This window comes from Rutilus rutilus (assembly GCF_951802725.1).
Source record: "Rutilus rutilus genome assembly, chromosome: 1".
Classification (NCBI taxonomy): Eukaryota; Metazoa; Chordata; class Actinopteri; order Cypriniformes; family Leuciscidae; genus Rutilus; species Rutilus rutilus.
This window is the reverse complement of record NC_140209.1, coordinates 58,573,812-58,587,780: the sequence shown is the minus strand read 5'-3', so window position 1 is coordinate 58,587,780 and position 13,969 is coordinate 58,573,812. Positions and strand designations below refer to the sequence as shown.

At 38.0% G+C, this 13,969-nt stretch overlaps 1 protein-coding gene across 5 annotated transcripts in view; it reads left to right on the top strand.

Moving 5' to 3' along the window:
• The first annotated feature begins 1,413 nt into the window (after nt 1–1,413).
• LOC311293249 (CASK interacting protein 2) overlaps nt 1,414–13,969 on the top strand; it is a 76,903-nt gene continuing 64,347 nt past the window's right edge. For all 5 annotated transcript variants that reach the window (XM_084413373.1, XM_084413372.1, XM_084413371.1 and 2 more), the window contains exons 1-2: nt 1,414–1,713; nt 9,004–9,564. In XM_084413373.1, coding sequence (XP_084269499.1) covers nt 9,471–9,564 — 94 coding nt within the window. In that variant the 5' untranslated portion in view covers nt 1,414–1,713; nt 9,004–9,470. The remainder of the gene's footprint in view (nt 1,714–9,003; nt 9,565–13,969) is intronic.

The following is a 13,969-nucleotide window of genomic DNA, read 5'->3' as shown; positions in this document are numbered from 1 at the left end:
GCGGGGCTAGTTGTAACACACATGGTTTAAAACTTTCCACATATGCTAGCTTGACGAAACTTACTGTATTTACTAATTGCCATATCAACACTATATAAAGAAAAAATTGCGGCAAAATGAAAAAATCTTTCGAAGATATCACTGAGCATTTATTTATCACTGAACATTTATAATTTCTTAAGTTAATTTTTCATCTCTGTTTTTTGTGCTTATTTAAAATTAGGCAAATCTGATATTATTTTAATCTTATATCTGTTATTTAACAGTTGAGAAAGTTCTTTAATGCTGATCTAACCAGCCGAAGACACTAGCAGGGTTTAAATCCCAGTTGCGCAGGTGGAGCATGTTGTAACACTGCGCTACAATAGAACTTAGAACTATGCTATTCTATTCTACACTTTTATGAATTCTATTGAGAAACCATGAGAAAAAGGTGAATAAAGACTGAGAGTCAATGTTCAGAAAATTTTCATTATTATGTTTTGAACTATGCAGTATAGCTGTGTTTTGCAGTGCGTTTGTTGTCAAACTAAAAACTTTTTTTTTATTTTGTATTACAAAATGCAAATATTTTATATGAAAAAGTTAATAATTGTATTTTATTGATAAAATATTTTAGTGTGTCTCTAAATTTTTTATTTTTATTAGATCAGATATCATATGGTCATGTTACAATGTGCCCCACCTATGCATGGGGAATGTTGTCACATTTCACTTCCATTCTTTCTAGGTAAATCAAGATACACTGTAGCCTATTAATGAAACATTAATGAAGCCCCTACTATTTTGCATCAAATTTCCCCAAAACCAAATGGTCTGAGCTGAATTCTCGCCACACTAATTTTATAGCTCTGTTTTATAGCTCTGTACAATGAACAATACATATTGAGTTATAGGTAACGCTTTACAATAAGGTTTATAATTAACACTAGTTAATGTTTTAACTGACATGAACTTACAATGAGCAATACATTTGTAACAGTAATTATTAATCTTTGTCAATGTTGGTTAGTAAAAATACAGCCGTTCATTGTTTGTCCATGTTAGTTTACATTGCATTAACTAATGTTAACAAATACAACCTTTGATTTTAATAAGGTATTAGCAAATGTTGAAATTAATATTAACTAAGATTAATAAATGCTGTAGAAGGGCATTATTAGTTTAAGTTTACTATGGTAGTTAATGTTAATGAACCTTATTGTAAAGTGTTACCAAGTTATATTCGAGTATCTAAATAATATTACGGTGCTTTACAAATGCATCAAATAGGATGAGGCTGAAAGAGCTCCGGTGAGTGTCGGCGGACGGGTCCCAGAGGGCGGCAGAGCGGCACAGCTGATGCCCCGGAGCGCGTCGCGTCGGGCGGCAGGGCAGCGCTGCTCCCTCCCCCTGGAGGAGGGCCGATCCCCCGCACTCGAGCTGCTCTGACTGCCTCTCTCACACTCACAGTGCTGGAGCTCTCCAAACACGCACATGCAAATCCATGCAGACGTTCAGTTTGGGAGAAAATACGGGCGAGAGAATAACTCGAGCGCGCGATTAGCAGTAGCCGAGGTTGTTCACACTTAAAGCGTGTTTATCGGCCAAGAGTTGATTAAAGGTGACTTTGAGTTGGTTGTTGTTGTTGAAGAAGAAGTGTCTGGACTGGAGCGAGTGAACGAGCCACTGATCCTGAACCCGCTGTTATGAACTCTTTACACTAATGTAATGGTAAGTGTGTTTATCATAATTGACGGGGAAGTATTGTTTGTGCTGAATATTGGGTTAAAGTCTTACAATGTTGTTTAAAGCAAGGTGTATTTTTGTTAGTTTGTGTTTAAATCGATAGTTATCGCGCTACTTGATGTGGGTTTCACCGAATATCGTTTCACCTTCGTGTTTTCTCAAACTAATTCACCGTAGGCTACTAACTAGTTCCCGCGAAAATACAATGTTTATTGTTTTTATTGTAAAGTGGTAAAGTTTATGAAGCTTTATGGTTATATATATTTCTTTCATTACAGCGGCAGATATCAATTTATCTTTCAGTTCAGCTGTAGTAACTAGTATTTTGGCGGACACTAATGTTACATTGTGCTATTAGATGTAGGCTATACTTTAACCAGCGCCTGCTATTGCATGTTTTATGGTTGTATGGTGGTGTTATGAAGAAAAGTGTTATGTCATTGTTTGTTTATTTTGGCACACATGTGATGTCTGTCCTCAGAGACATTGCTGTATGGATTGAAGGGGTTGTGTAGTGAACATCTAGGCTGGTAACCTAAAGAATAGCTCTAAACCCCTCAAGAGCTGATCGTTCACCAACCTCAGGTTACCATTCAGAGATATCTGTTTACAAGGGCTGTGTTAAAAACATTTTCACGTTATGATAATCTTCTCAGAAAATATCATGGTTTCATGATATTCGGTATTAATCAATCGATTATTAATATTATCATCAGTTAAAATGACCGTTAAATGAATGAAAACAGTTTTGTTTGGTTGAACAGATGCTTTATAATAGCAGACTTGAAACCATCCCTTTGTTTTGTTTATTCACATTTCTATAATCAAAACGTCTAATCAATTGAACGTAATAATTGATCATGGATTTTGATTAATAACTTATTTTAATCAATCATTTATTAACATTTTAAGAATAATAAGAGTCCTATGAAATGTATTTTATTTAGAAAATATTTTTGTTATGATTTAATACAAATATATTATAAATGACGGTGATAATCAAATTAATACATAACACTAGGGGTGTAGTGATACCCTTATGTCACGATTCGATACATATCACGATACTGAACGCATGATACGATATTATTGCGATACTCAAAGACATATGGTAAAAGGTTAACAAAAAATATGCTGTTGATTAAAATGCTAAATTTGGTTTTACATTGGAGTGTAAATGAATAGGCTTGGACTTGGTGCTGGAAACCCAATGCACAGGACAATAGAGACACCAGAATAAAAATATTAATGATTCTTTCAGAAGCTGAAAATAGATTTTTTTAGTCGAATATGCTTGCACTCTTTCACTGACTAGATATATTTAAAATAATGTTGGCCACTTTTTACTGGTAACATAAGACATTTGGCATTAGGACCCACAAATATGCCCCATTGCATTATTATACATTATATTCAACATTATATATAGTAGTTTAATGTCGTACTGACACTAAAACTCTGAAAAGTTGAATTTTTTCTCATACAGTAATTTTTATTTGGGGTGAACTATCCACTATACATATATTGTCACTATCCACGATACATATTGTTGCATTTTTGTATTGCGATATATTGTTACATGATATATTGTTACACCCCTAAAACTAACAATTTATTTAAGACATTTAAAATGTAATGAAATGAAAATTTAACAACTTTTATCCTTTTTTTTGGCAAAGTGCTGCACAACAGAGATAAACATGGACAAAAAAATTATATTCCTTCAATAATGTTTAAATAAATTGTATTATTATTTATTGTATTATTATTTTTATCATCATTTTGAGAAGTGCATTCTACTGTACAATAGTAGGCTAATATTTCTGTCATGATTTCTTCAAGTTAAACCAAACTTTATTTTGACGGGTTGTAGTGAAGACCTTCGAGTTTCAGGGTGTATTTGACAATGTTTTTTCTCAAATAAAATCCTTAAGTGTTCTCTAAGAGCAGCTCTGGATGTGTTCTTGTGTTCACGTCCTCATAGAGAGACGGCAGACGCTGAAAACACCATGAGCGTCAGCGCATGCTTGAGTATGTAGTAGACGAAACGGCGCAGCTCATTCACACAGAGACACGCAGAACAAGCAGATTATATGTTTATAGCAATATTTTTGCATTTTAATATTCACAAACCATGTCGCGATTGGATTTATTGTGCAGCTCTACTTTCAATTTATTCATCCATCAATCAATTTGCACATTTTACATGACATCCTTGGCCTTATTCACATCAGCGCCATCTCTGATTTTTAACGGGAATAAAAGCGAGGCTGTGAGGGACATGCATCTCTTCAGTGAATTGAACTGTTATTTAATGTGTTTTTGGATTGTTCTGCTGACGAAACACTGCAAAAATATCTTTCAAAGAAGTTTCAGTACAAAAAACCCCAGGCAACATGAGCTGTGGAAAATTATAAGTGATCTCAGAGCTTTATACAGCTTTTTACAGCGGATGCCATTGAAAACACGGTAAGTCTATCCCTCACAGCCTCACTTTCATTCCTGTAATGGGGCTGCTCTGAATACGATCTATTGCTGTAAATTTCATTTTCTCTGCTGTACGTGTGTGGGTGGAGCAAGTTGATAGTCTAAGCAGTCAGGTGGAAAGATGCTGCTTATGCAGGTGGGATTCTCTGCCTGATTAAGTTTTCCCCCAATGCCGTAGATAAGCAATTGTGCACGATATGATAATCGTATACCGTGATACCGTTACAACCCTAGTTAAAAATACAGATTTCTCAATATTAATAAGCCCTATTCGGACGGTGAGTGTTTCTCATGTGGATGTCTGTAAAAATAAATTTGCATGGCACCTCAGTGATAAAACTCATGCATTTGGATGACGATTTATTGACTTTATTGTAATCCCACGAACCCGCGAACGCGCTGTTCGCATGGTCAGTCGCATGATTTTCTGCTCTAAATAAAGTGTCATATGCTTGGAATAATACGAATAAATTCGTATTTAACTTAATAGGAAAATAATGTTCTATTTATTATTTTATTATTTAAATCTCATTTTAAAAAATAGAAAGCTAGACGTGCGTACGCTATATTTGAAATGGTTTTCTGTCTTGCATTTTATCTCAAAAGGTTGTAATTTAAAAAATATGGAAATAAACAGAAACAATTGAATTTGTTATTTTCTCTTATTTACATGAGGTAAAAATAAAAGCTGCGTCATTTGTATTTTTAATGTTGTGCATAATAGCCTACACATTTTAAAAGTGTATCATTGCTGCCACAATAACGTCCCATTTCAAATGTTTCGCTTTCTCCTTTTTGTTCGCTGAGGTGGAGCGGTGATGAAATATTGTTCTTGTAAATACTTTCCAGCATTTCAGTAATAAAAGTGTACATCTTTAAAATGCATGCAAATTACAGTGAAGCGAAACGGTAATCGTACGTACGGTGCTCGGCAGTGATCAAAAAGGATTTAAACAGTGAATTTTGAAGTGATCTCTTCTTGTAAACTCAGAGATGAGATTCGGATAAAAAAAAAATTGGAAAAAAAACAGTAGGTAATTCGGCTGGGGATTTTTACCCAGGTGGTGGGAGAAAAGCCCTGACATTCTGGTTTCGGTCGGCAATAAAATCACCAACTAACCCCTGTAAATGTTGAAAATAGCTTACGACCCCATGAGAAACAATCACCATCCGAATACTGCCCTACAAAGGCAAAAGACCTTAACTCACCAGAGTGTGAAACTGAGAAAAATGACTTTAAAGTTTTTTTGTTGTCCAGCCAATTGTATGATAGGTAGGACACTGAAAATTTGCCAAGTAGTTGTCATAATGAATATATTTATCTACATAAAAAAAAAGAGCTCAAACTTGACCTTTGACCCTTATTCGGAAGTTACTGCATTCTGCCTTTGCATTATCTGCAAAACAATAATGGCTCATACAAAGGCAAAGTACCTTAACTTCTAATTTATTGACCATTTTGACTTTTATCACTCTATAAAAACATTTCTATGATAACAATGATAGTCTTAAAACAACATTTAGTGAGTTCTGTTTAGAAGGCTTAATATTACATCAATAGAATATTACAAAATAAAAAATAATGAAAAGGCTACCTGTACTGGATCGTTTTAAAACTTTATCAGTGTTCTTAATTTAAGTAAAATAACACTTTAAGAAGTTAAAGTAACCTTTCACAAATATTTCTTACATTTGAAAGATTTTAATTTGACACACACACACACATTACCGTTGCGGATTGAGGAACGCGCTGATTAGCCGGTTTCATATGTTGTGTGTGCAAAGATAAGCGCCAGTAAATTTAAAGTATATGCTTACCGGCCCAAAAAACAGGATTTTAACTGTTTAACCGGACGTCTGCCTAGTAATAGCCTACGCACAGCGACACTTAAAATGTCAACCTCCGGACAACTTGCACTTTGATAGATTAGGTTAGCCAGCCGGCACATGATGGATTAAAACACATGACGGATTGTCTTCTCAGTGTATGTCGTTTTCCATGGATTTTGAGTTTGACCATGTTAAAAAAAAGGTAAGCTGCAATCTAAGTTATATCTGCTGGGTTCGTTTGTTTGCGTGGTATAATGTTTTCTCCTCCCCTTAAGTTACTTCGTGAGGCGTCCCCAACCCACTCGCGTTGTCACACCGTAACTTCAGCGCGGCAAAAATTTAACGTTGGTAAAACAAAGGCAGAGTGCCTTAACTCCAACTGTAACTTGATTCCAGCATTCTAGAGTGCAGCGGAACAAAGCTAAAAGACCGTAACTGATGTTAAGGGCTTCTGCCTTTGCTTTACCTCTGCTTTTGGAAGTTATGACAAAAACAACATCTTATTTTTAGCAGAAAAGAACAAAATTGACTCAAGATATTTTTCCACATGATAAAACTGATGTCCATTGTTCCAAAAATGGCAATAACTCATTTTGACCAAAATTGAAGTTAAGGTCTTTTGCCTTTGCACGGCAGAATAGGGCTATCGGTTGTCATTTTTAAGAACCGATATTGATTCTTAAATCCCAAGAACTGATGTTTTAGTCTATGCTGTTTTGAGTTGGTGCGTGAACATAACTTCACTAAACATTAGCCTATTTGTAGTGCGCATACGATCAGATCTTTTAATCTAAAAAGTGGTAGTATTGTACAATTGCAATTCAGTTTACAGCACCTTCAGAAACTGCAAAAACACACCTGATGTGCATTCTTCATTCATCATTTTGTAGAAGTGGGATTACATTTTCTATCTGTATTTTTGTAGAAAAGGTAAAGTGAAAAGTGATCTGAACGCACCCGACGTCATACTTACGGCTTCCCAAGAGGACTTGAAAGCCCCATGAATAGCGACCACCTGTTCAGGCAACCCATCACTTATTTCTTTGCATCGCTGAAATGAATATGATGGCCAGTTACTGGGCTTGTCCGACCATTATTACTGTCTGTTAGTTGTTGTCATTAGTCAAAGCTGTTCGATCTACCTTCACGTTCACCTGTCCTGTTCCTCCTCTTTCTTTTTTCGAACTGTGGATTTCCTCGTAATAAAGAGCATCTGTAAACATGCTCATAAATTTCAATCAAAATGTTATAAACCCATCATAACATCACTCCACCCTGGCTCAAAAACTCACATTATCAGCGGTTTGGCAGCGGGGTGTGAAGATTGGCCCTGAGGGAAACGAAAGAGGACGTGATTACAGCTATTGTGAGTGGCAGCTTTGCTTACTCCCTCAGAGTGTTTTGGGTGTGTAGAGAAGGCAAGAGCGTTCAGGGTTATGCAATGGAGGAGTGATTATGAGACGGCCGTGTTTTACTCATTTACTGCTCACGGTGTGACCGAGACACCGGGCAACATGATCGCTGAGGGTGAAGTTGCCATGTGCTGCGCTGTATATGGTTGTTTTTTTCCTTTCTTTCCTTTACTGTCCACACTTACCATTAAGCTTGTGCTTTTATAAAAACAAAAAATTGTTGCTTTGACAGCATGTTTGAGATGGTATGCTATCAAGACTTTTATAGTTCACATGCTCATTCTTAGACTGCGAGTCTCAGCGTTTTTTAAATAGTGGTGTTAAGGGAATTACTACTACTACTACTACTACTGCTCATACTTAGGGTTAGGCATGCAAATGCAGATACAAATGCTTGCCCAACACATTTTAAATGTGCAGGTGCATGCGTAAATGCGAAGTCTCTCTGGCGATGGTTACAGACCGTTTTTGCAAAAATCCCATCTTCTTCTGTCGGGTGTCTGTGACACATAACAATTAAAGCTGAAAGTAGGGTGAATTTTGGCTGCACCTCATTTACAACCTGAACTTACATTGCTTTGTGGATAAAAAGGTCAAGTAATCTTATATTTTAAGAGGCTTATTGATCTTGACACAAAGTCATGCGTGTCTGCACTGCAGAAGTCTTTTCTGTGATACTTTGATTTGGCGGACAAAAGTTTTTTCAGATGTTTATAACAATGTAATGAGATTTTATTTTCAAGAATTCAATTTATTTCCTTCATTATCCACCCTGACATTTTTAATTCTATGACCACAAAAAACATCAAAATGAATTGCATGAGCATCATGTCATTGACACAGACAAGACGGATATATTGGTAGGTAAAGTTAGCTTAAAGATTTAGTTCACCCAAAAATGAAAATCCAATCATCATATTATGTAATAATAAAAAAGGTTTTTGTCAATGCAATACTTGTCAATGGGGTACAGTGTCATTTTGAACCTCACTGACTTTAATTATGGACAAAAACAGTTCAAAATAAACTACCGTTGGAAAGTTTGTGGTCGGTAAAATGTTTTACACTTTTCTAAAAGAAGTTTTCAGCTCACCAAGGCTGTTTTTATTTGATCAAAAATGCAGTAAAACAGTAATATTGTGAAATATTATCACAATTTAATATAACTGTTTTCTATCTGTTAAAATGTAAGTTATTCCTGTGATCAACTCCAGGCTTAAGTGTCACATGATCCTTCAGAAATCATCTGCTCAAGAAACATTTCTGATTATTATCAACATTGAAAACAGTTGTGCTGCTTAATAGTTTAGTGGAAACAATGTGTCTTTATTGTCATTTTTGATCATTAATGCATCTTTGCTGAATAAACTTTTTCAGCAACACTTTTGAACAGTAGTGTCCACCTGCAACCTTTCCTTGAGAAGGAATTAATCAAGTGTGAGAGGGTGAAAGAGTCTCTAAGGCTTGCTGTCTTGCTGCTCTGCTCATGCACTGTACTTGGCTGGTGTATTAACAGTGCTATTTTTCTTGCCGACTCCTTTTTCAGGTCTTGGTCTGCTGATCCAAACTGTCCAAAACTCCAGTCTTAGTTCTCAACCTTCTAAACCACAGCATCAACAGGGCCCCTGCGTTCCCAGAATCTGAGCTCCACGCGACCCAAACCGACTCGGTTACTCTGAAAAGGCTCTGGAAACTTGAGAACGAAAAACCGGAAGGCAATTCATAAGGCAAAATAGATTTTCCATTCCTCCGGCCTTCCGCATCCATAACCAGACGGAGGGCTGAAGTAGACGGTCTGTTGATTTTGATGACGCTATTGTTGGAGAAATACGGATATCTGGTTGCTTGTGGTTCTCTCAGACATCTGGCTGTCACCTACCCCGAGTGAAGTAAGCACTACCGAAAGAGAGGATTCTGGGATAGGTTCATGCCGCGGTTGCGCCACTGTATGGAGGTGTAAGGGAGGAGCGGGACTCTTGTGGGACGCTGGTGGAGTTCTGGCTGGTGGAGATCATGGGAAAAGAGCAGGATCTTCTGCAAGCGGTCAAGAATGGAGATCTAACTACTACACAGAAACTGCTGGCCAAGGTCAAAGCCAGCAAAAGCAGTGAGTAACAGTTCATTGCTATTCTAACACAGCGTCTGATGTGTATCCATGAGGGTCTTTGCTTTCGCAGCCCCTCGTTGGCAAATAGGGAGCTAAAAGATGGGCTGTGAACGTTGGGCTGTGATGATCCTGGTTTGATATGCATACACCCATGAATAGGGCTCAAAAACATTCTTGATATGCATGTATTTGCTCTAAAATGGTCTGCAATGGTAAACTTTAGCATAATGCCCATGCTCCTCTTTTTTAATACACTGAAAGTGTATAAGTAGTCAATTTTATTCATAGACTATATTCCGAGTTTTCTTAAGCCATACAATAGCTTCAAGTGAGGAACAGACTGAAATATTTAGGCTACAATGTGCTCAAATTCTCCAGTTTTGTTCCACTGAAGAAATAAGGTCATGCAGGTTTGGAATGATGTAAGTAAATGATGAAAGATTTTAATTTTGGGTTAAGCGTGCTAATTCATGGTTGAAAGCATGATCAAATTAGCCACAAAATTTACTTAATAAGCATGCAATGTGGGGATGTGAAGAACTTTGAATTCAGCGCACGCTTTCTACAGAATAGTTGCAGAATTCATGTAGACATGTACTCATGACAAATAAAGTCAATGGGAAACACATTTGCACATACTTACTTACACAGGTTTATTTCAGGAGGTCAAAGATCGGGACCCGCAGTGGTGACTGTTGTTTTGGTTAAATGTATTTCTATGCTCTTTCTAATGATCTAACACGAATGAACTCACTGCCCGGAGAGCCCCATTCATGCCTGTTTTTCCCAGTCCCACCAGTTGGTCTTTGTTTGAAGTTTATTTTATCTCCTGGTTTGTGTTCTTTAAGAGCAGTGCGATTGGCCTTTGGAACATCTTGCCAACCGGGTCCTGATAACATCAACAGACTCCACTGCGTGTTTGCACTCTACTTTTATCTCTTTATGGCAGCACATTAAGAGAGAGCTGAATGCACTCGACTCCAGCATAAAGAGCCCATGCTCTCTGTGATGTGGTCCAGTCTGTAGAGGGGAAGAGAGACAGCTCCCCCAATAAGACCTCACAAACTGCCAGGCATCAGAAGAGAAACGGGGTCTTTTCTCTGGGATAACATATAAATACAGTTGTAAAAGCAATATGCCACTAAAGTCTGTATGTTACAGTCATTTTACTATGGTAAAGAAGTGTTGTTGTGCAAATCAGTTTTTTTGTAGAAACTAGGGATGACTAATGATTAACAATCGATTAATTGTCGATAATAATTCAATCGATAAAATGGATCGATAGTGGATTAAGGAAGGTGTGTGCCTGCTACTCAACCGTGAAACATGTAAAGCAGACACGAGGAGAAATGAAGCGAGTGTGCCGAAGTTATGTTTGGGACCATTTTAAGTAAAAAGACTAGACTTACACCTTTATGACTTTGCGGGTGCATTCAGAATTTTCATTTCGGTGCATCCCTAATTTAATGTATTCTTGCTGAATAAAAGTATTAATTTCTTTAAAGGTGACATTATGCCCCTTTTCACAAGATGTAATAAGATGTCCCCAGAAAGTGTCCGTAAAATTTCAGCTAAAAAGTATCCCAGATCATCTATTATAGCTTGTCAAATTTGCCCCTTTTTGGGTGTGAGCAAAAAACACACCGTTTTTGTGTGTGTCCCTTTAAATGCAAATGAGCTGCTGCTCCCCGCTCTCGTTCAGAAGACGGACGATCCTTTACACGAGCTTCGGATACTCTGCAGTAACAAAACATGCAAATAATCTCACTCATCCAAAATCTCAGAAATAACCAGTAGCGGAGTATCCTTACAGAGAGACTCAGGAAGAGGTACAACTTTTAGAAGCACCTGGACATTTCTGAATGGTTAGTGGATATACATTTATGTAGTTGTTGTGGAGTTACATTGATTAATCTCATCGACTTGCATGTGCCGTCATGTTTAACTTTTACACAAGTTGACACAGTTCCCTGAAGTCTTTATAAGACAGCTGTGACATTTTTTGGTCAAATAGTGCTCTGTGCAGCCAACGACAGAACAGTTTCATGCTTTTCTCTAACTTTTGCCTTTGCGTTAGAACTGGTTACACTGTTGTCGCTCGCGAAAACCAAATGGCGGCGCCGTGGGTGGAAACGTGCAGATTAAGGGGCAGTAATATTATAATAAGGTCCCCTTCCTACATCAGAAGGGGACCAAAATCTGATTGGCTTATTTTTTAACATGCTTAAAGAGAAAGGCTTACCAAACGGAAAAAGTCAGATTTTGATGATATTTCTCCTTTAAAATGAAACGTACTAATCCTAAACTTGTGAAGATTACTGCACTGTATATACACATCATAGATAATTGCTGCCCTGAAAGGAAAATACTCTCATGCGACTTCACACCTGGGGCGACCTTAGTCCTAAATATACCTTTGTACCTTGCAGGTGACCTTTTCACATGTTTGCGAAGGTGCTTGTAATTAACCATTAAAACACAGGGAACTTTGTCTTTTGAAGATTGTGTCCTCTTGTTGGACAGGTGCCTGTATTTATCGCCGGTAACTTGGCAGTATGTTTGCCTGGGCTTCATGGGAAAGACTAGGTCTAAGAATAGGGCTAAACCCTCAATCACTATTCCCTATGTTAGTCCACTAATACAGTTCACTTGAAGGAGTGAATGAAAACAAAGAGCGAATTCAGACAGCCGTTGAGCGCACCTCGCCTGTACACTTGTTATTGCAGTGCAATGTGGGATTGAATAATTGCACTCAATAACGTCCACTATGGTTTCAGACACCACTACAAATGGCTGTCCCCTCAAATAACGCCCTATTTGAGGTTGGAGGGGGCGCTTTCGGATTCAGCCTTTGGGCTTTTTGTTTTCTCTACACCTTGCCGTCTTAACACCTGGTCATCGAGACTTCTACCTTTACAATTGACTTTTGGGTTTTTGTTTGGACTTAAGCTTCAGGATTTGATTTCCAAGGCCAGCGAGAGGTCAGTATGATAACCCAGCACCACCTCAGCTATTCTTTACCCAAGTGTGTGTAAACACACACAGATAACGCAGCCACTTCAAGGCAGGACAGGGTCACGAGTCGATCTCGTGTATAACCTCCTCTGTTGTCTTTCAGGCCAGAATCAAGGCCCGAGCCATTGTGTGAGTGGCACATAGGCTGAGTAATTGCTCTATAATGTCATCTTTAGTGCGCTAAGGGTCATAAACGCTTTCATACAGTCATTAACGCACGGCGGGCTTTTGTGGCCCTCATCCTTCAGGCTGGAGAAGACCCGGCCAGCTGACTAGCCTACCCAGCATGTCTCCGCCCCTTCGTTCCCGCCGCTTTGTCTCAGTCCCTCAGGGGCTGCGCCGCAGCCTGTCAGATTACCCACGACCCTTTGTTCCAACTCGCAGCTTTACTAATTCATCACCTTGCGCTTCGCACACGTGCTCACCCAGGCTGCGCAACCCAACAAACATTTAATGCATCCATTGATGATGAACGCATCCGTTGCTCCCCTTGACATCTGCCAGCGCAGGTTTGCTTTCACCCCACTTCAGACTCTCATAAATCATGATGAAGACCCAGATGGTGGACAAACAGATTATAGGGTATTATATGAGACCCTTCTTATCATGTCCTGTTCTTATCATGACCTATTTTAGATCTCCATGTTTGTATTTACAGTATGTTGATAAAGTTCTCATGGTGAGTCCGGAGCAGGTCCGATATATGCTGACTTTGGATTTTGTAGGATGGATTTTTTTTTTTTGTACCTTTTTTCTTTCCAATAATAGATGGAAGTCGGAGGTTTGGGTGGAATTGTGCAGTAATTTGTTTGTGTGTGTTAGTGTGATAATGTTTTGGGTTAAATCCATGGAGTAATCCTTTATGATTCCAGATTTATGCCAGACGTTTGATCCTCTAAGTCCTGTTGTTTTTAGTTCTGGGATGTTTGTAGGCATAGACATGTTTTTCAAAGGAACAAGATACAACATGATAAAGTGACAAATATTAAAAGTGATCTCTTCCATGTAATTCCGAGTTTTTGTCCCAGCCTGCCGCGGCAGGCACACTTTGTCGTTTGGTTTCTACTTTTGCTGCTTCAACCAGAGTGAAATTTCATCTACATCCATCATTTCCTCTGTCAGTCCAGAAAACTGTGTCATAGTGTTGGGTCAGTAGGATTTTTTGTTTAAAAGAAATGAATATGTTTATTCAGCAAGTACACATGAAAATGATCAAAAGTGACAAAGACATTTATAATGTTAGAAAAGCATGCATGATGATTATCAACAATTTTGCACATGCATCAACAACAGAAGTGTCATTTACAGTCTTTAAAGATTGAGTTTCTAAATGCTTCTTGAACTTCTATGGTTTCTTGCTCTCGGCACCCAGTAATTCGCCACACAAAGC